Here is a 22,983-nt window from a genome sequence, read left to right as displayed (position 1 = left end):
TCGCTCCAGTCACCACGTGGCCCAACGACCGCACCACCATCCTCTTCGTCACCTTCCTGTTCACCAATGTGCTGCCACGTCTGCTCAGTCCGCTCATCTACGGCGTCAGAGACAAGAAGTTCAACGGCCTCATCAGACGACTCTTCTGCTGTCGGTGCTGCAACACTGGAGAAAACAAGGTGGTGGAACCTCGGAGAAGATCCAACAGGTTCTACGGTGAACGACCTTAAAGATGGTTTTAAAATGTCATACTTGCTCTGATGATGTCAAAGCCTCATGTTTCTTTCAAAGGTCAAAAGACACATTTTTTTTTTTCAAGGACTAATGTGTCAGATTTAGTGACATCTAGTGGTGAAGATGCAGATGACAGGAAACTGAAGATCTGTTCTCTCACTCCACTTCAAACATGTAGAAGAAACTTTGATCCTCTAGGAGACTTCAGATCAAAGAGTTTAAATAAAGATGGCTGACTCGTCACTTTCACTGTAACAACATCATGTTAAACAAAAGATAAATGACTTTTATCTGCGTGTTCTTCAGCTTGAAGACATTTCCATTAAAGAGGTGAAGATCTACACTGAGATGTAAAACCAATGTCTGGCCACTAGGTGGCGCCCTCCTCACAGACATGGCTGTGAAATGTGAAATGAGGGGCAGTTGTAAAGTATTTTAGTTTTAGTAACAAAAATATTTTTTGACATATAAAACGAAACGGAAAAAAACAATGTTCAAATAAAAATAACAAATCTTCATTCTACAGATTTTGTTGTGATTTTAAATCAATGTTTGTCTGTGTGTGTGTGTCTGTGAAGATGTCAATAGAATTGTAACCACACCAAATGCAGGAGGGTGGGGGCAGGAGCAGCTACGGCCTTCACACAATGACTTATAATAGCCGTTGCTGCTCGGTGTTAATCTTGAGGTTAGTTAGAATGTGTATGCGTCACATCGCTGGTCAGTCTCACAAACTGTTTGATAAGAGGTCTGATAAGGCTCCTCTCATATATTAATATTATTAATTTAATAATGTGCTCAATGAAATGGTTGAAACTGGCTGAATAAATCGAGTGATTGACTGAAATTTGCATCCAAAAATAATGGAGGCTTCCTGAGGTCACCTGTCAGGAAAGACAACGTAGACAGAGAGAGAGAGAGAGAGAGAGAGAGAGAGAGAGAGAGAGAGAGAGAGAGAGAGAGAGAGAGAGAGGTGTCAAACTTTAACCTAAACCTGAATCTAATCTAGACCTCAACCTTAAAGTAACAAAACACTAAACAGAAGCTGAAGCTACCGAGCTGATGAGCGTCTTGTGAACGAGCAGCAGATTATATCAGATTATTTTTCTTTCTGCTCCTTTTCTTTCACGATTAGAGGTTTTGTGTTTGCATTGAAATGTTTTTGTTTGGTGAATGAAGGAAATCAACTGATAAAGAATCAAAAATAAATGTATTGATCTGCTGTCAGGCTGTTTATATTGAGACATATTGACAAGATGTAGAATTTCATTACGAGCACAAGCTTTTCCTTATAAGTATAAAGTATATCCCATAAATATGTTGGATGGAATTCTAACGGATCCTTTGGACGACAAGTTGTTCATACTTTGTGTTTGGTCACCGTGACAACAGCCTGGTGCACAGCTCCATGAAGAGATGATGGTCTCACTCTGCTGCAGAGGAAGTGGACCTCAGAGCTTCAACATCTGCTGGACAGATGTTAGAGCAGCGTGTTCATGAACATGGCGTCACAGTCACATGTTACACTGACACACGTGTGTTGAGGATCATCACAAAGTCACATGATGACCTCTCCACACAGTGAGAACTGGAGCCTGTCAGGAACTGACTCTGTCAAACATTTCTGATCCTGAAGTCACAAAGAACTGAGACGGGCTTGAACATGAAGTGACATCATCATGTTGAGACAAGTGTCTCCACAAAATAACACAAACTGTTCAACAGGCCCAAAATGTCCCCTGTCTTCAGGACATCATCTCTCAGACACTTTCTGTCCCTTGTCTCTGCTGTGAACCTCCCATCATCAGTTATTTCCCGGCACGTTCCTGTTCCCAGAGGCCTGCTACAGTCTCCCCCTGGTGGTTGTTCTGAGGTGGTGCTCGAGAATGTACAACAAGAATCTTCATCTACGTTTGTATAAAACGTCCTCAGGTCAGTTTTCTATTAAATATGGTAAAATGTTTATTAAACAGTTTCCTCAGAGATTTAAAGATGCTCTGCTCTTCATCGACTCTTCTACATAGTCTAAATGTCTCATTCACTTTTCTTCTGGTTGTTTGTCAAACTGGTGATTTTGTTCTTTTACCTGCACCAAGGACGAGATGTTTCCACCTGTTTGTTTGAAGAGGAAAGAAAAGCAGAGTCATGATTCCAGTGAAGTCGGTGGAAGGATGTTTATTGAGCATTAAAGCAGAGACAAACAGAAACAGAACTTTTCTCTCTGAGATGTTTTTCTTTCTCGTTACATTTCATTTAATTTAGCTGACGCTTTTATCCAAAGCGACTTACAATAAGTGCATTCAACCCCGGGGATACAAACCCAGAACAAAAAGAATCAAGAAAGTACAATTTTCAAAAATAAAGCAAAAGTACAAAGTGCTATAAGTAAGTGCAATTTAAGTGCTTGTAAATTGTTATATAAATATATTATTTTTTTGTGGTTTCTCACAGAGGAAAAGATCCATGTGTTTGACTCATAGACTTAATATAAAGGCTTTGACTGGGATGTGCTGCTGTTATACTACAGCGCCACCTGTGGGTCAAAAGTAGAAAAGCCACCACCGCTCTGCACCTGATGCAGAAATGAAAACTTCCCAAATCAAAGTCCAGTTTTGATCTTTTGTGTCAAAGACAAACCTCTGATTTTAAACTCAAAGTGATTTCAATGTGTTTAACTTTGTGTTGAACTAAATCAATTTGTGACGTGAATCCAGGAACTTTAAGTTCATAAATAAACATCTACACAGAATGTGGTTCTACACACATGGAGACATACTGAGGGACAAAGGTGAAAAATAATGAAGACAAACTTAAACATACTGGATGTGACTCTTTATAGAGGGTTTATATATTCTGCTTGTGTTGTGTCATTTCAATAAACACGATCTTCATCTGAATAAACACAATCGGGGCAAGAAGGTTGCTGGTTTGAACCCGGTTCAGATGGGTTTTCCTGTGTGGAGTCTGCATGTTCTCCCCGTGTTTTCTCCAGGTGCTCCAGCTTCATCTCACAAACACATGCAGATTAGGGGTTGTGTAGATTGGAGACTACACACAAGCTGCTGCTGCTTCAGCCTCTGGATCCTCAGGACACAGCTCAGCCTCCGCCCACACACACTGTCCTCTTCACACTCACCTCCACTAAGACTCCTTCCACCTGTTGAGAGAAGAAGACATCAGTGTCACAGAGACTCACTTCATCAGCTGTGAGTCAGTGATGCAGCACATCCAGTAGAAAGAGCAGCAGGGACTTCAGTCCTGTTCAGAGGTGGAGCAGCTTCCTCTCTGCTTCATGTTCACGTGTTGGAATGAACACGCTAAGAGCTCAGTGTGTGTCCTCTGCATGTCAAAGTGCAGAGTGGACACCTGAGAGGTGGATTTACAGGTGAAGACATGTTTCACTGTGTGTTGATAAACATCTGCTTCTGACAAACTGGGACCAGATGAGACAGATGGACCTCAGCAGAGGTTCTGCTCTGTATAAAGAGCTCCTGGTTACCATGGTGATGAGGAGAGGCTTCAGTCCCACTGATCTCAGAGCTGTGACAAACATCCACCTGATCAGTTCTTCACTGATGAAGTGAGAGGACAAACTGTCTCAGATCAGATGAAGACGACACCGTCTCTGTCCCTCGTGTGAGGCTGTCAGCTGTGGTCCAGCTTCATTTCCTGTTCATATGAAAACAACAACAACTGTCGTCTTCACGTTAACTCAATCACATGATCCCAAGCAGCTTGTGGCTCGTCTGATTGGCCGACTGTTGTCTCTCTGTGTCTCTGTCCAATCCTGACGTCTGTCCTCATTGTCCTCTCACAGCTTTACTGAGGAAACACTGAGGCCTGAACTAGGAAGACACTCCAACATGTCCAGGAGATCTTTCTGAGATCAGCTCAACTGAACCTGACAGACACAGTCAGGCACACACTGTCTCACTGACTCTGAGGACACACACTGTCTCACTGTCTGAGGACACACACTGTCTCACTGTCTCTGATGACACACGTCTCACTGTCTCTGATGACACACACTGACTCACTGTCTCTGAGGACACACACTGTCTCACTGTCTCTGAGGACACACACTGTCTCTGAGGACACACTCTGACTCACTGTCTCTGAGGACACACACTGACTCACTGTCTCTGAGGACACGCACTGTCTCTGAGGACACACACTGTCTCACTGTCTCTGAGGACACACACTGACTCGCTGTCTCTGTGGACACACTGTCTCAGTGACTCTGAGGACACTCACTGACTCTGAGGACACACTGTGGTGGACACCTCTGACATCACTACTCAATAAAGACACATGGACCTGTCTCCAGGAAGCTGACTGAGGTCATCTGGTGTTTTGGGGACAGGACGAGTCTGGAGACATTGAGATGTTCTGGATGAGTTAGAGATCAACTGAACCAACCAGACGTTGATTTAAACTTCCCTTATCCGTCCCTTTAAGGAGAGTGTGCACCACAGTGTAGAGTCACTGTGGTCAGTGGGCGGAGCTTTGATACGGGTTGATCTCCAACTTAACATGGAGCAGGTGAGCCGTTCATCAGGTACCATGGTGATTTACCTCGTTAAGAAATAGGACTGAAAAAACTAAACCTGAAGTTAACCTGATAACCACAAATCCTGCTTGGTAGCACAGACTCTGGATCTGTGATACTGACTGTGCTTAGTATAATACTGATGGAAGCAGCAGGACTGACTCCAACCATCTACTGACCTCAGAGTCTCCAGTCGACAGGTTGGACTCTGCTGTAGATCAAGCAGCTCCTTCACTGCTGAGTCCTGCAGGCTGTTGAACCTCAGATCCAGTTCTCTCAGATGAGAGGGGTTTGACCTCAGAGCTGAAGCCAGAGAAGAACAGCTGATCTCTGACAGTCTGCAGCTCCTCAACCTGGATAAAGAATAAAACTTTGAATTAAACTGAGTTCATGTTTGAAAATAACAGACACATATTCATGTCAGCACAGACTCATAACACGGAAGATAAATATGTAATCAAACATGTTGGACTAAAAACGAGTCCTGATTCAGTAAAAATACAGTTTAGGAAATCCAGAACTACACTCAGTGTTTTAACAAGTAGCTGAATATTTAAAATGTCACAGATTAATTAATGAATTGATTCATGTTATGTATGAAGAGGAATTATGTTAAATTAGAATTAAATGAGTTCACTTGTGTATAAATGCTGTTTTATAGATATGAGATCTACAAAAGTCAGTCAGTGAACTGACCTCAGAGTCTCCAGTCGACAGGTTGGACTCTGTAGAAAACCACACAGCTCCGTCACTCCTGAGTCCTGCAGGTCGTTGAAGCTCAGATGCAGGTATCTCAGATGAGAGGGGTTTGACCTCAGAGCTGAAGCCAGAGAAAAACAGCTGATCTCTGACAGACTGCATCTCCACAACCTGGATAAAGAATAAAACTTAACTGTTAATTAAACTGAGTTCATGTGTGAAAATAAAAGACTTTGACTAAACATCACTGTCTCTGTTTTCAGACCTGAAGTCTGAGTCAAGTTGTTCTTAAAATTTTCTGGAACTTTTCCTGCAGCCTCCTAATAAAGTTTCTGAATGAGTCCATGTGAGAATAGAGCAGGTGAAAGTCCAGAGGATTCACAGAGAGGGAGTGGACATGTTGATGAGGTTTCTAATACGTGACGGACGTGAAACTGGAAGAACACAAATATCTCAGGATGAAAAAGAGGAGCCGGACACGTAGAAGACGAAGACGTCAACTTGGAAACACGAGGAGATTCCAGATCTTTTGGTGCTGAGGGCCGACGCTGGTGTGGATGAGCTGTAAACAACAACACTGATCTTTCAACAGCAGGATTTATACGTCATGGCCGGCCTCCTGCTGCTCCACCCGTTCTTCATATGTGAATGTCAAACTCCAGAAAATGTCCAGACACTATTTTACAGAGTTCATGACTGAAAACAGCTTGAAAGTCCTCGTGTCCTCGGGGTTCAGTTGTTTGTAATATGTAACTTCACCACTAGATGTCTCTAAATATCTTGCTGGACATGTTCAGGAGTCGTACACGTGAACAAGTGTACTACGTTCACATGTACGACACCTGGAGACGTCACTAACTCCTTCACAGTGAACCTGTAACTTAACATAACTTAACAAAACCATGGTTGTCATGGAGATATGTGTTTTGGCTCCGCCCCTTGTCTGAATGTTCCAACTTGTTCCTGTTGCTGTGAACGAGTTGGACCCGGACAATCTCCTGCTGCTGCTTCAGCTCCAGAAAATGTCCGACTTACTTGTCAGAACATGTTCCACAGTTAATGTGTGAAAGGGCGAGCAGTTCTATGATCATGTTTTCTTGAAGTAGCGATGATCTGAGCAGCAGTTGGACCAGTTGAAAGTGGTGCAGGGAGCCTGAGGAACACGTGTGTACAGGGCGGGACAGAGATCTAGTGGTGAACAGATAAAGGCATGGACGACCCCATGTAAGTCCTGAAACCAGAGGAAGGGTTTCATGTTGGAAATGAACCCAAAGTGGAAGAAACAGGGCTGAAGAACTTGGTCCTAAAAATAAAAGGAATCAAATATAATCAACTTGGACTCTGGACCCTGAGCCCAGTCCCAGAACACCAACGCAGCACGCTGTCATGTGGTCAGTCCACAGGACCACCGGGACAAGTCCTGGTCAGCTTCCACAGAAACATTACATGTACACATTGTCCAGCATTGGAGTGTTTCTCTGTCAGTAAAACTTCAGTCACATTGAGCCTGACTCGGTCCTCAGCGCTCATACTACAAACATCTCTCAGCTCAGTGTCAGTGTTCAGTGTAAGGAACACATGTTCTGACCTTTGACCTTAAAGCTCCAGTGTGGAAGATTCAGGTGAAAGGATCCATTGTTAGAAACTGAAGAGAAAAGAATCCTAGGGATGTTTTCACTAGTTGCATCTGAATTGTACCAGTTGTTGTTTCCTTTATTTTAGAATGAGACATTTATATTTAAATACTGTATATTTACATACTTTATAAATAAATACTATATATTTACATACTTTATATTTACAGACTTTAGAATTAAATACTTTATATTATATTCAGACTGAACCTTTAACATTAAAACATGATGTCTGACCTCAGAGTCTCCAGTCGACAGGTTGGACTCTGTAGAAAACCACACAGCTCCTTCACTGCTGAGTCCTGCAGGTTGTTGTCACTCAGATACAGTGTTTTCAGATGAGAGGGGTTTGACCTCAGAGCTGAAGCCAGAGAAGAACAGCTGATCTCTGAGAGTCTGCAGTCCCTCAACCTGGATAAAGAATAAAACTTAACTGTAAATTAAACTGAGTTCATGTGTGAAAATAACAGACACATATACATGTCAGCAGAGACTCATAACATGGAAGATAAATATGTAATCAAACATGTTGGACTAAAAACGAGTCCTGATTCAGTAAAAATACAGTTTAGGAAATCCAGAACTACACTCAGTGTTTTAACAAGTAGCTGAATATTTAAAATGTCACAGATTAATTAATGAATGGATTCAAGTTATGTATGAAGAGGAATTATGTTAAATTAGAATTAAATTAGTTCACTTGTGTATAAATGCTGTTTGACAGTCTGCAGTCCCACAACCTGGATAAAGAATATAACTTAACTGTAAATTAAACAGAGTTCATGTGTGAAAATAAAAGACTTTGACTAAACATCGCTGTCTCTGTTTTCAGACCTGAAGTCTGAGTCAAGTTGTTCTGGACATTTTCTGGAACTTTTCCTGCAGCCTCCTAATAAAGTTTCTGAGTGAGTCCATGTGAGAACAGAGCAGGTGAATGTCCTGAGGATTCACAGAGAGCGAGTGGACGTGTTGATGAGGTTTCTAACACGTGACGGACGTGAAACTGGAAAAACACAAATATCTCAGGATGAAGAAGAGGAGCCGTACACGTAGAAGACGAAGACGTCAACTTGGAAACACAAGGAGATTCCAGATCTTTTGGTGATGAGGGCCGACGCTGGTGTGGATGAGCTGTAAACAATAACACTGATCTTTCCACAGCAGGATTTATATGTCATGTCCGGCCTCCTGCTGCTCCACCCGTTCTTCATATGTGAAAGTCAAACTCCAGAAAATGTCCAGACACTATTTTACAGAGTTCATGACTGAAAACAGCTTGAAAGTCCTCGTGTCCTCGGGGTTCAGTTGTTTTAATATGTAACTTCACCACTAGATGTCTCTAAATATCCTGCTGGACATGTTCAGGAGTCGTACACGTGAACAAGTCGACAACGTTCACATGTACGACACCTGGAGACGTCAATAACTCCTGTAACGGGAACATGTAACTTAACATAACTTAACGCAACCATGGTTGTCATGGAGATATGTGTTTTGGCTCCGCCCCTCGTCTGAATGTTCCCACTTGTTCCTGTTGCTGTGAACGAGTTGGACCCGGACAATCTCCTGCTGCTGCTTCAGCTCCAGAAAATGTCCGACCCACTTGTCAGAACATGTTCCACAGTTGATGTGTGAAAGGGAGAGCAGTTCTATGATCATGTTTTCTTGAAGTGGCGATGATCTGAGCAGCAGTTTGACCTGTTGAAAGTGGTGCAGGGAGCCTGAGGAACACGTGTGTACAGGGCGGGACAGAGATCTAGTGGTGAAAAGATAAAGGCATGGATGACCCCGTGTAAGTCCTGAAACCAGAGGAAGGGTTTCATGTTGGAAATGAACCCAAAGTGGAAGAAACAGGGCTGAAGAACTTGGTCCTAAAAATAAAAGGAATCAAATATAATCCACTTGGACTCTGGACCCTGAGCCCGGTCCCAGAACACCAACGCAGCACGCTGTCATGTGGTCAGTCCACAGGACCTCCGGGACAAGTCCTGGTTAGCTTCCACAGAAACATTACATGGACACATTGTCCAGCATTGGAGTGTTTCTCTGTCAGTAAAACTTCAGTCACATTGAGCCTGACTCGGTCCTCAGCGATCATTCTACAAACATCTCTCAGCTCAGTATCAGTGTTCTCTGTTCGGAACACATGTTCTGACCTTTGACCTTAAAGCTGCAGTGTGGAAGATTCAGGTGAAAGGATCCATTGTTAGAAACTGAAGAGAAAAGAATCCTAGAGATGTTTTCACTAGTTGCATCTGAATTGTACCAGTTGTTCTTTTCTTTGTTTTAGAATGAGACATTTATATTTAAATACTGTATATTTACATACTTTATACATAAATACTGTATATTTACATACTTTATATTTACAGACTTTAGAATTAAATACTTTATATTATATTCAGACTGAACCTTTAACATTAAAACATGATGTCTGACCTCAGAGTCTCCAGTCGACAGGTTGGACTCTGTAGAAAACCACACAGCTCCTTCACTGCTGAGTCCTGCAGGTTGTTGTCACTCAGATGCAGTTCTCTCAGATGAGAGGGGTTTGACCTCAGAGCTGAAGCCAGAGAAGAACAGCTGATCTCTGACAGACTGCAGCTCTCCAACCTGGATAAAGAATCAAACTTAACTGTTAATTAAACTGAGTTCAGGTGTGAAAATAAAAGACTTTGACTAAACATCACTGTCTCTGTTTTCAGACCTGAAGTCTGAGTCAAGTTGTTCTTGACATTTTCTGGAACTTTTCCTGCAGCCTCCTAATAAAGTTTCTAAGTGAGTCCATGTGAGAATAGAGCAGGTGAATGTCCAGAGGATTCACAGAGAGCATGTGGACGTGTTGATGAGGTTTCTAACACGTGAGGGACGTGAAACTGGAAAAACACAAATATCTCAGCATGAAGAAGAGGAGCCGTACACGTAGAAGACGAAGGTGTCAACGTGGAAACACGAGGAGATTCCAGATCTTTTGGTGATGAGGGCCGACGCTGGTGTGGATGAGCTGTAAACAATAACACTGATCTTTCCACAGCAGGATTTATACGTCATGTCCGGCCTCCTGCTGCTCCACGCGTTCTTCATATGTGAAAGTCAAACTCCAGAAAATGTCCAGACACTATTTTGCAGAGTTCATGACTGAAAACAGCTTGAAAGTCCTTGTGTCCTCGGGGTTCAGTTGTTTGTAATATGTAACTTCACCACTAGATGTCTCTAAATATCTTGCTGGACATGTTCAGGAGTCGTACACGTGAACAAGTGGACTACGTTCACATGTACGACACCTGGAGACGTCACTAACTCCTTCACAGTGAACCTGTAACTTAACATAACTTAACAAAACCATGGTTGTCATGGAGATATGTGTTTTGGCTCCGCCCCTCGTCTGAATGTTCCCACATGTTCCTGTTGCTGTGAACGAGTCGGACCTGGACAATCTCCTGCTGCTGCTTCAGCTCCAGAAAATGTCCGACCCACTTGTCAGAACATGTTGCACAGTTGATGTGTGAAAGGGAGAGCAGTTCTATGATCATGTTTTCTTGAAGTGGCGATGATCTGAGCAGCAGTTTGACCAGTTGAAAGTGGTGCAGGGAGCCTGAGGAACACGTGTGTACAGGGCGGGACAGAGATCTAGTGGTGAAAAGATAAAGGCATGGACGACCCCATGTAAGTCCTGAAACCAGAGGAAGGGTTTCATGTTGGAAATGAACCCAAAGTGGAAGAAACAGGGCTGAAGAACTTGGTCCTAAAAATAAAAGGAATCAAATATAATCCACTTGGACTCTGGACCCTGAGCCCAGTCCCAGAACACCAACGCAGCACGCTGTCATGTGGTCAGTCCACAGGACCACCGGGACAAGTCCTGGTTAGCTTCCACAGAAACATTACATGTACACATTGTCCAGCATTGGATTGTTTCTGTCAGTAAAACTTCAGTCACATTGAGCCTGACTCGGTCCTCAGCGCTCATTCTACAAACATCTCTCAGCTCAGTATCAGTGTTCACTGTTAGGAACACATGTTCTGACCTTTGACCTTAAAGCTCCAGTGTGGAAGATTCAGGTGAAAGGATCCATTGTTAGAAACTGAAGAGAAAAGAATCCTTGAGATGTTTTCACTAGTTTCATCTGAATTGTACCAGTTGTTCTTTTCTTTGTTTTAGAATGAGACATTTATATTTACCTACTTTATATTTAAATACTTTATATTTAAATACTGTATATTTACATACTTTATATTTACAGACTTTAGAATGAAATACTTAAGACTGAACCTTTAACATTAAAACATGATGTCTGACCACAGTCTCTCCAGTCGACAGGTTGGACTCTGTAGAAAACCACACAGCTCCGTCACTGCTGAGTCCTTCAGCTTGTTGTTGTCTCTCAGATCCAGTGTTTTCAGATGAGAGGGGTTTGACCTCAGAGCTGAAGCCAGAGAAGAACAGCTGATCTCTGACAGACTGCACTGATCCAACCTGGATAAAGAAATATGAATATTAGAAAGTGTCCTCCTGTTATTGTTGATCATCATCATGTCAACACAGACTCTCAACATGCTGCTGACCTCAGTCCAGTCTGTGACCTGAAGATAAATATCAGATCAGACATGTTGGACCATTGTTTCATTCATCAGCTTCTTCTCTGTGTGTTGGTCACTGAGCAGGTTTGTGTTATTAAACACTGTTTAAAGTAGGGGTGACAGTCACTTCCTGTTTGTTTCTATACTTATCAACTGTCCAACGTGTTTCAATAAGAATGTGTCTTATTTTGAAAACCGGAGGAGGATGAGTGCTCGGCCTCAGTCCACATGTTATTTACTGACACTTTCTCAGTGATCAGGAGCAGGTGAGTGCAGGTGAATGGAGTTGATGAGGTGGACGTGACTGACAGGCTGGGTGAGGGACAGATGACTGAGGGACAGTGAGCAGAGCAGAACTGAGACCATTTAAATAAATAATGACCCAATAAGAAAGAAAGTCTGAAAAGTGAAGAAGGATTTAAGGACCTCAGAGTCTCCAGTCGACAGTTTGGACTCTCCAGTCCAGAACACAGCAGCTTCACTCCTGAATCCTGCAGCTTGTTGTGACTCAGATCCAGTTCTCTCAGATGTGAGGGGTCTGACTTCAGAGCTGAGGCCACAACTTCACAGTGAGTCTCTGAGAGTTCACAACCCCGGAGTCTGTAATTAAAGAAATATCAAATCTGTGAGAATTAAATCAGAAAACACAACATTCATACAAAACGTGATAATTTGACCCTCACCCTGGTAAATCCCCTTTTTGTTAAAAACTCCTCAAGAGAATCCTTTCAGATTTGGCCCAAGCGTTCATTCAGACCAACAGAGGAACTCATTAGGTTCAGGTGCTCAAAGGTCAAAGGTCAAGGTCACAGAACATGTTCATGATCTTTTGAACATGATGTCTCAAGTCTGTCTTTAGGGGATTTCTTCAAATTTAGACCCAAGATAAACTGATTAGATTTCAGTAGTCAAAGGTCAAAGGTTACAGTGACCTCATATTATTGTGAATGCAGCATGTCAGGAATCTGGAGGGATGGACACTGCACTGGTTGGTGGTGGAGGACAAACGCAGGGTACTCTAGTTTGACCAGAAAGAAGAATAAACCATACATCCTGCTTCTTCATTTTAAGAGAACAGTCAGTGATTCTCATCAGTGATCGTCACCTCACTCTGTGCTAGCTGTTTGCTCAGATATACAGTGCTGTGAAAAAGTATTTGCCCCCCTTTTTTTTGCAGATTTGTCACACTTAAATGATTCAGATCATCAAACAAATTTTATTATTAAACAAAGATAACCTGAGTAAATACAAAATGCAGTTTTTAAGGGATGTTTTCATTTATTAAGGGAAAAAATCTATCCAAACCTACTTGGCCCTCTGTGAAACAGTAACTGCCTAATAAACCTAAACCTAATAAACCTAAACCTAATAACTGGTTGTGCCACCCTTGGCAGCTTGTTTAAGGTCATGCCACAGCATCTCAATCGGATTTAAGTCAGGACCTGGAAGTTGTCCAGGTCCTGAAGCTGCAAAGCAGCCCAAGACCATCACACTACCACCACCATGTTTGACTGTTGGTATGATGTTGTTTTTATGAAATGCTGTGTTAGTATTAGGCCAGATGTAACGGGACACACACCTTCAAAAAAGTTCATCTTTTGTTTCTTCAGTCCACAGAATATTTGCCTAAAAGTCTTGGGGATCATCAAAATGTTTTTTGGCAAATGTGAAAGGAGCCTTTATGTTCTTTTTGGTCAGCAGTGTCTTTCGCCTTGGAACTCTGCCATGGAAGCCATTTTTGCCAAGTGTCTTTCTTATTGTTGAATCACGAACACTGACCGTAACTGAGGCAAGTGAGGCGTGCAGCTCCTTGGATGTTGTTCTGGGGTCTTTTATGACCTCCTGGATGAGTCGTCGATGCGCTCTTGGAGTAATTTTGGTAGGCTGGCCACTCCTGGGAAGGTTCACCACTGTTCCAAGTCTTCTCCATTAGTGGATAATGTCTCTCACCGTGGTTCGCTAAAGTCCCAAAGCCTTAGAAATGGCTTTGTAATCCTTTCCAGACTGATACGTATCAAATACTTTGTGTCTCATCTGTTTTTTAATTTCTTTAGATCGCGGGATGATGTGTTGCTTTTTTGATCTTTTAGCCTGCTTCACTTTGTCAGACAGGTTCTATTTAAATGATTTCTTGATTCAACAGGTCTGGCAGTAATCAGGCCTGGGTGTGGCTAGTGAAATTGAACTCAGCTTTCCCAAAAATGTGGTTAATCAAAGTTCATTCATGATTTATCAAGGGGGGGCAATTACTTTTTCACATAGGGCCAGGTAGGTTTGGATAGATTTTTTCCCTTAATAAATGAAATCATCATTTAAAAACTGCATTTTCTATTTACTTGGGTTATCTTTGTCTAATATTAAAATTTGTTTGATGATTTGAAACATTTAAATATGACAAATATGCAAAAAAGAATAAACCAGGAAGGGGGCCAATAATCTTTCACAGCACTGTATATACATATACAATAATCTCCCTTGCACCCCACATGGTCTGAATCCTCAAACTCCAGCACAGTGATCACATGGATGGATTTCACTCTCCACATCTGATCTAGTTGTTCTCATATGTACATGAGAACAATGAGAATGTATATGTACATACTAATAATAACTTGATACACACACACACCCACACACAGAAAGAATGCACTCACAGTGTTGACCACTCTAACACACACACTGCCCAAAACAATGAGGATCATTTAACACTGAGTGTATTTGAAGAACGACTCATCTCCACTGATTGAACATGTTATTGATCATGTCTGGACTCACAGAGCCTTCCTGCAGTTCCTCACAGCTGGGATCAGTCTCAGTCGACCCTGGTGTGATGTGTTGAACTTCTCCGGGTCCAACTCATCCAGAACCTCCTCTGACATCTGCAGCATGTAGGCCAGAGCTGAGCAGTGGATCAAAGAGAGTTTCTCCTTTGATTTGTTCTCTGACGTCAGGAACTGTTTCATCTGCTGATGAACTGAGTGGTCGTTCATCTCAGTCAGACAGTGGAAGATGTTGATGCTTCTGTCAGGAGAAATGTCATCACTCTCCATCTCCTTCAGGTTGTTGATGACTCTCTGGATGATCTTTGGATTGTTCCGTGTCCGACCCAGCAGGCCTCCTAAGACCCTCTGGATGATATTTGGCTTGTTCTCTGTCCGACCCAGCAGGCCTCCTAAGACTCTCTGGTTGGACTCCAGACTAAGGCCATGAAGGAAGCGAACAAACAGGTCCAGATGACCATTTGTACTGCTGAGGGATTGCTCCATGGTTCTCTTCAGGAGGTCATCTAGGGAGAAGGTACTGTCTGTGTCCCCATATGTTCCAAAGAAGTTCTTGAGTTCTTCTGTGTTCCTCTTGGTGTGACAGTGGAACATGTAGACTGCAGCCAGGAACTCCTGAACGCTCAGATGAACAAAGCAGTAGACTGATTTCTGGAAGATCACACACTCTCTTCTGAAGATCTCAGTACAAACTCCTGAGTACACTGAGGCCTCTGTGACATTAAGACCACACCGCTCCAGGTCTTCTTGGTAGAACATGATGTTTCCTTCCTCCAGATGTTTAAGCGCCAGCCTCCCCAGCTTCAGGAGAACGTCCCTGTCAGCTTCCATCAGCTGCTGTGGAGTCGTCTCATGTCCCTCACCGTACTTGTTGTTCTTCCTCTTTGTCTGAACCAGCAGGAAGTGTGAGTACAGGTCAGTCAGGGTCTTGGGCAGCTCTCCTCTCTGGTCTGTGGTCAACATGTGCTCCAGAACTGTAGCACTGATCCAGCAGAAGACTGGGATTTGACACATGATGTGGAGGCTCCTGGACGTCTTGATGTGTGAGATGATTCTGCTACACAGCTCTTCATCACTGAATCTCCTCCTGAAATACTCCTCCTTCTGGGCGTCAGTGAAGCCTCGTACTTCTGTGACCCTGTCAACACATGCAGGAGGGATCTGATTGGCCGCCGCAGGTCTGGAGGTTATCCAGACGAGAGCCGAGGGAAGCAGATTCCCCTGGATGAGGTTTGTCAGCAGCACGTTGACTGATGACCTCTGTGTGACCTCAGACACAAGCTCCCTGTGGTTGAAGTCCAGAGAAGGCCTGCTTTCATCCAGGCCGTCAAAGATGAACAACAGTTTACAGACAGCGAGCGTCTCTGCCGTGAGCTTCTGTAACGCTGGATGGAAAACACGGAGCAGCGTGAGGAGACTGTGCTGCTGGTCCTTCACCAGGTTCAGCTCCCTGAACGAAAGCACAGTCAGCAGACCCACATCCCGGTTTTCTAAACCCTCTGCCCAGTCCAGAGTGAACTTCTGCACCGAGAAGGTTTTTCCAACGCCAGCGACGCCGTTGGTCAGGACGACTCTGATGCTGCTCTGCTGGTCAGTGGAGGCTTTAAAGATGTCGTGGCACTTGATGGGAGTGTCCTGGAGGATCTTCATCTTCGATGTCGTCTCAAGCTGCCTCACCTCATGTTGAGAATTAACCTCTTCACTCTGTCCCTCTGTGATGTAGAGCTCAGTGTAGATCCTGTTGAGGAGGGTTCTACTTCCTGTTTCATCACTTCCCTCAGTCACATGTTCACATCTCCTCCTCACACTGAGCTTATGTTCATCTAAAACCTCCTGCAGACCAGGATCTGCTGAAAGACAAGAAACAATGTTAGAGACAGAGAATCTGATAATCTGCTGATTGTTTTAATCAGATACAGAAAAATAAAAGCTTTTTGACTTTGTGCTTTTATAACGATGTTAAATGTTGATGCTGTATGAAGGAACAAAATAAAACCACATGTGCTGTTGTCAGAAGTGAAGACATCAGCAGACACATGTACAGTGCTGCTCTGACCGGCTGTCTGAGCTCGAGCTCCTGTTCTGGATCTTTGTCCACACTGGGGACAGGAGGAGTCTCCTGAAGAACCAGACTGGTCCCAGTATGAGGTGATGCACTGTCTGCAGAACCAGTGTCCACAGCTGGTGGAGACTGGATCCTTCAGGACGTCCTGACACGAAGCACAGCAAGACGACTGCTCCTCCTCAGAGACATGACTCCTCTTCCTCTCCCTGTGAAGACATTTCCTGATTACTCACATGTCACAGTCACAGGTTGTCATTACTTCTGTCAAGGAGGTTTTGTTTTCACCCAGTATATAAAAAAACACAGATTACCAGTAAACTTGGTGGAAGGTTGTGGTCTGTGAACCAGATCCGGGGGGGGGGGGGGGGGCACTTTCACAGACATGCTCAGAGGACTGATGTTTACCAGTGTGTGGAATTTGGTGCAGATCCAAATCAAAATGAGTCTGTAGTGGATTTCAAAGTGGTTTCATAAGGAGCGTGCTGGTCCTTGGTGGAGGTCTGAGCTCTTTGAGTGATTCTGAGAGATTAGTCACCAACTTCAATGAAGCTGTGTCCTAATGCAGGGGCCACACTAGAGGAAACCAGATCCTCTTCAGAGCAGGTCACAGTAGAAACAGTCTCTTACTCTGTGTGTGAGGGTCCACGTTCATTACTGAAGTCTGGAGGCTCTTCTTTGGACCGGTCACTCTTCAGAGACAGACAGCTGGACCCTGGAGACTGTGCTCTCAGTCTGTGGTCCTGACCTCTGCAAACACAAACATGTTTTTATTCAGGACACATCATTCACTGGTTCATTCTCTGAGGATTCAGTTTGGAGCTTCACATGTTTGTAGCAGGTCTCTTACTTTGTGTGTGAGGGTCCAGGTTCATTACTGAAGTTGTAAGGATGTTCCATGGACTGGTCACTCTTCAGAGACAGACAGCTGGACCCTGGAGACTCTGCTCTCAGTCTGTGGTCCTGACCTCTGCAAACACAAACATGTTTTTATTCAGAACACATCATTCATTGGTTCATTCTCTGAGGATTCAGTTTGTAGCTTCACATGTTTGTAGCAGGTCTCTTACTTTGTGTGTGAGGGTCCAGGTTCATTACTGAAGTTGTAAGGATGTTCCATGGACTGGTCACTCTTCAGAGACAGACAGCTGGACCCTGGAGACTCTGCTCTCAGTCTGTGGTCCTGACCTCTGCAAACACAAACATGTTTTTATTCAGAACACATCATTCACTGAATCTTCTCTGAGGATTCAGTTTGGAGCTTCACATGTTTGTAGCAGGTCTCTTACTTTGTGTGTGAGGGTCCAACTTGCTCTGAAATTTCCTCGTCCATGTTGCACCGGGCAGGCTGCGGCTCAGTTGTGGTTCAGGCCACTCTGCTCTTCTAGATATTCAAGGTCTGGTCTATTTCCTTCTGGTTCTGCGCTCAGTTTACAGCAGAACACCGTGAAATGATCTTTCACACCAGTTTCATTGTTTATCTGTTGAAAACGTCACAAACACAAATATTTGCAACACTTCCTGTAGCCGACACATTTCAAAATAAAAACACTGCAGCGTTTCTGTCGACTGAATCAATTCATTTATTTTTAAATGTTTTTATTGTGAAATAGATGCAGGGCTTCATAGTTTGTAATTCTGGTATTTATTTGAATACACAGGAATACTTATATATAAGGAAATACAGTGATGTCATCAGAAACCTCAGGAAGGCTGTAGTTACCTTAAAAATAAAAAACTTTAGGTGGAGGACAATAGACTCTCTCTCTCTCTCTCTCTCTCTCTCTCTCTCTCTCTCTCTCTCTCTCTTTCCCGCTCTCAGACTTTACGTTGTCTTTCTGACATGTGACCTCAGGAAGCCTCCATTATTTTTGGATTCAAATTTCAGTCAAACTCGATTTATTCAGCCAGTTTCAACCATTTCATTGAGAACGTTATTAAATTAATAATATGAACATATCTTTTAGGGTTCCAGCCAATAAGGGTGTGGAGTTGTACTATTGTACAAGTACAGTAATAAAGTTCCCTTTCATGTAATATAGTTTATGTCATTTGTTAATCCACCAATAAACCTGCATAGCAACAAACAAACATTCAATAAAAAAGTTTTTGCAACTTGAGCATTTCCTAATCTACACTTAGACCAATCTACTACATTAAAGTTAATTAATACAAGCTTGTAAAAGTTCCTGTGTCCTTCCACCCCCGGCCACTAAGAGAAGGAAACTCAACATCTAGTATCATGTTCACGTCATAAAGGCTGGAAATTAATTACAGAACTTTATAGACAGTAACACTGAGAGCACATCAGTCAGCAGCTTGAAGCAGCACTCTGTATCTCCACTCAGTTCTATGGCTTTGTATAAAGTTATATATATATGTGTGTGTGTGTGTGTGTGTGTGTGTACCTGGCTCTGCAGGTCGATGTCCCTCACACCTCAGCCAGTTAGTCCAGAGCTTTACTGGGATCCACAGTGAAGACTCTCCACTGGTTGGTGACCACTGCTGTATCGTATGAATGTGAAAACACGTTCTGTTATTAAACACTTGATGAACAGATGTCATGAAGATAAAGTGAAGCTGTGAGTTAACTCTGTTAATTAGTCCTTTGAAGGCTCTTTGTTCCAGACCTGCTGTTCACATCTGTCTCTGGGATCCGATCACATGAAACTACCTCTGTCACCAGGTGTGAACTGACAAACTTAGAGTGGTGTGATCAGCAGACGGATGTTAACAGCAGGTGTGAGAGTGAGACAGAAAAACTTTCAGAAAGTTGTGTTCACACTCACCTGCTCACTTTCCTTCCTTCTGCTCGTCCAGGTGAAAATGGAGTCTGACCGCTCCCTGTTGAACCAGTTCACTCTGGAAACCACCCAGTTCAGAGTCCAGTTCATACCCATGAAGATGAACTGGTTCAAAGTTCATGTTTTATTGTGATGTTATAACAAATACAGGTTTAAGATTAGATTAGATTCAACTTTATTGTCATTGCACAGAGAACAAGTATAGAGACAATGAAATGCAGTTTAGCATTAATCCAGAAGTGCACAAAAGCAGTAAAAGTGCAGAGTATTTGCATTTGTAAATTGGAATATGTAAATAAATAAGATATGTACAGTAAGAAATAGATATGGAATATGAACCGTATTGATACAAGACTAGCAGCAATAGAAGTAGGTAGTGTAGATAACAAACGTAGGATCATGTCTTTAGTTAATAATGGACGGTGTGGGATCATGAATCCAGATCTTCACTTTCACACTGAGTCCTGACTGGGAGCGTCTCCTGGGACTGAGCCGAACAATGTGATTCTTCATGATGTTTAAATGAGCCTCATAAACTCTGGAATCAAACCAACACTCAGTTACTTCATGTGCTGTGCGATCAGCAGACGGATGTTAACACCAGGTGTGACACCACTTTATGATTGACATCTAGCACCATCCAATGGGTTTAGGGGGGCGTGCCATCAAGCTCTCAGTCAGGCTCCACCCCCTGCTCCTCCAAATATGGTTACTTCTGGTTTCAAAAAACCAAGATGGCGCTGAACAAGAAGTCAAAGTGAGGCTTCAGAGCAGCAGCTCACCAACCAGCCTGTGACGTCACGTTGGGTTGATACTTGAGTTAACTTTATTGTGGAAATCTCCTTCAGAACATTTTACAAACTCCATCACACACAAGGTCACAACAGAGAAATGAATTCACACGTTACAGATTAAAGTGATTTTCTCTCCGACAGGTTCTTATGTTTTCCTTCGTCTTCCTCAGAATCTCAGAATCATGTTTATTGGCCAAGTAAGTTTGCACAAACAGGGAATTTGACTCGGTAAAGTGGCTCTCAGTGTGCTACACAAAATATACATCACAAAACAAAACAGTACAATACGAACAGTCCCAAAAACAATACAAAATACAAACAGTGCGACAGTCTAAGAAAAAAAAGTGCAGGTATAACATGTATGTGAATTACGGTTATACAGTGAAGTGAAATAAGATAACCATAATTAAATATGATTATAATATATATTATATATAATATAATATAATTCCGGGAGAAACTGTACAGTGTTTATTATAAAGATCCAGGGTTATTGAACAGTGTCAGTGGGTTGGCTGTTCAGAAGTGAGACAGCGAGAGGGAAGAAACTGTTTTTGTGCCTGGAGGTTTTGGTCAACAGAGACCTGTAGCGCCTCCCAGAGGGGAGGAGATGGAACAGGTTGTGCCCAGGATGTGAGAGGTCTGCAGTGATCTTTCCTGCCCGTTTCCTGACTCTGGAGGTGTACAGGTCCTGGATGGTGGGCAGGTTGGCACCGATGATCTTTTCTGCAGTCCTGATTGTCCGTTGAAGTCTGCTCTTATCCAATTCGGTGGCCGATCCGAACCAGACAGTTAGTGATGTGCAGAGAACAGACTCAATGACAGCTGTGTAAAACAGGATCAGCAGCTCCTGAGGCAGGTTGAGCTTCCTCAGCTGGCGCAGGAAGTACAACCTCTGCAGGGCCTTTTTGATGATTTTACTTATGTTGGGTTCCCACTTCAGGTCCCGGGAGATTGTGGATCCCAGAAACCTGAACGATTCCACAGCCAACACTGTATTGTTGAGTGTGATGAGGGGGTGCAGTGCTGGGGGGCTCCTCCTGAAGTCCACTGTCATCTCCACGGTTTTGAGCGTGTTCAGCTCTAGGTTGTTTCGACCGCACCACAGGGCCAGCTGTTCGACTTCCTGCCTGTATGCAGACTCATCATTATTCTTGATGAGGCCAATGACTGAAGTGTCGTCTGCAAATTTTAGGATTTTAACAGATGGGCAGTGGTGGAATGTAACGAAGTATTTTTACTTCGTAACTGTACTTAAGTAAATTTTTACGTATCTGTACTTTACTTAAGTAAAAATAATAGTGCATACTTTTTACTTTTACTCCGTTACATTTTGCAGCTATTATCTATACTTTTTCTCCGCTACATTTCTACAATAAGTGTCGTTACTCGTTACATTTTATGAACACAGTTTCGCCAAAATGTTGCTGTGACGGAGCGGCTCCGTCACTGACCACCAGCGCTCCACACACGCACACACAGTCACACACAGTCACACACACCCCAACAAACATTTCACTCTTCCTGTTAAAGTTCGTAGTTGATCACTATCTAACCATCAGCTACTCTGTTTAGCGCTGGGCCGACGGAGGGTGCCCACTCGTCAGCTCCGCATCTAGGTGACACACACACACACACACACACACACACACACACACACACACACACACACACACACACACACACACACACACACACACACACACACACACACACGCATCTGGGTGACACACACACACACACACACATACGCATCTGGGTGACACAGTCACACACAGTGGCCGGTAAGCAGCCGTCCGGACCACTCCGTGAAGAAGATGGAGGAGACGTTTCTTTAGTTTTAACGCCGCCACTTTATTTATTGACTGTCCACCGGAGCAACACTCTCATCACCTCCAGGTGCTCGTTCACTTCTCGTATTCACACACTTCTTGCGCAAGTTACCCAGGTGCACTACGTCACTCTCTGGGCCCGTTCCTTAAAGGGGCAGGCCATACCTGCAAATGTTGTTGCTTATAATTATTACTAGTAGTGACATCTGTAGAGGCATGAGTATTACCAGTAGCTATATCTGCATTCTTTATCAAAATGGCACAGCCTAGACATTGAGAGACAACCCATTGCATGAGTACTTTTACTTTTAATAGTTAAAGTAAATTTAAAAGTAAGTACTTTTTACTTTTACTTAAGTAGGATTGTTGGTGTAGTACTTTTACTTAAGTATATATTTTCCTGGGTACTTGTACTTTTACTTAAGTACTAAACTTCAGTACTTCCTCCACCACTGCCTTTCAGCTGCTGTAGCGTTTAAATGCTGAATGGTCGTTAAAAGAAGCAGCTGAAACACAGAAGTACAAAAAAGTCCTTCACATATATGAATGCATTCATACCCACAGGGTAAAATGAATGATTGCTGAATGCTACACAGCAAACACAGTTCTATATATCGTATTGGCTTCGCCCTTTAAAGGCTATCGCTAGTGGGTTCATCCCTTGCGGGAATGCACAACACTGAAAACTTTAGTCCACGCCCACCTACTGTGGGCCCCACCCCTGGTCTTACCTCGTATAAATTGGGCTGAGACCAGGTGATGGGTTCCCCTTTTCTTCAGCGTACCATGAGTAAGCACAAAACAACTTCCACGATGACTTCTTCCATCCGCATGTGCCAGGTCTGTCAGACCGGCTACATCTTATCATCCGACCTGCATGCCCGCTGCGAGTCGTACCTGGGTCCAGAGCACGCCGGCTTGGCTTTGAGCCAAGTGTCCTTACTGCAAGCTCCAGAGGAGAAATGCAGGCGAGCCAACGCATATGCTGACATCGCCGGAGACGGTTTCTCCGCT

At 43.3% G+C, this 22,983-nt stretch overlaps 1 protein-coding gene across 1 annotated transcript; it reads right to left on the bottom strand.

Moving 5' to 3' along the window:
* Nucleotides 1-7,361: 7,361 nt before the first annotated feature.
* Nucleotides 7,362-22,961, bottom strand: LOC133021065 (ribonuclease inhibitor-like; the record flags this gene model as incomplete). The annotated part of the gene is made up of 6 exons (XM_061087832.1): nucleotides 22,913-22,961; nucleotides 20,698-21,319; nucleotides 12,124-12,297; nucleotides 11,417-11,593; nucleotides 9,556-9,729; nucleotides 7,362-7,527 (listed from the first exon to the last, which is right to left on the bottom strand). Coding segments are annotated over exons 1-6 (1,362 nt in total), but the record flags the coding sequence as incomplete, so codon positions are not given.
* Nucleotides 22,962-22,983: the final 22 nt, after the last annotated feature.

The sequence above is a fragment of the Limanda limanda genome, chromosome 15, assembly GCF_963576545.1.
Source record: "Limanda limanda chromosome 15, fLimLim1.1, whole genome shotgun sequence".
In the NCBI taxonomy this organism is placed as follows: domain Eukaryota; kingdom Metazoa; phylum Chordata; class Actinopteri; order Pleuronectiformes; family Pleuronectidae; genus Limanda; species Limanda limanda.
The sequence above is the reverse complement of the archived record's forward strand: the minus strand, read 5'-3'. Positions and strand labels throughout refer to the sequence as shown.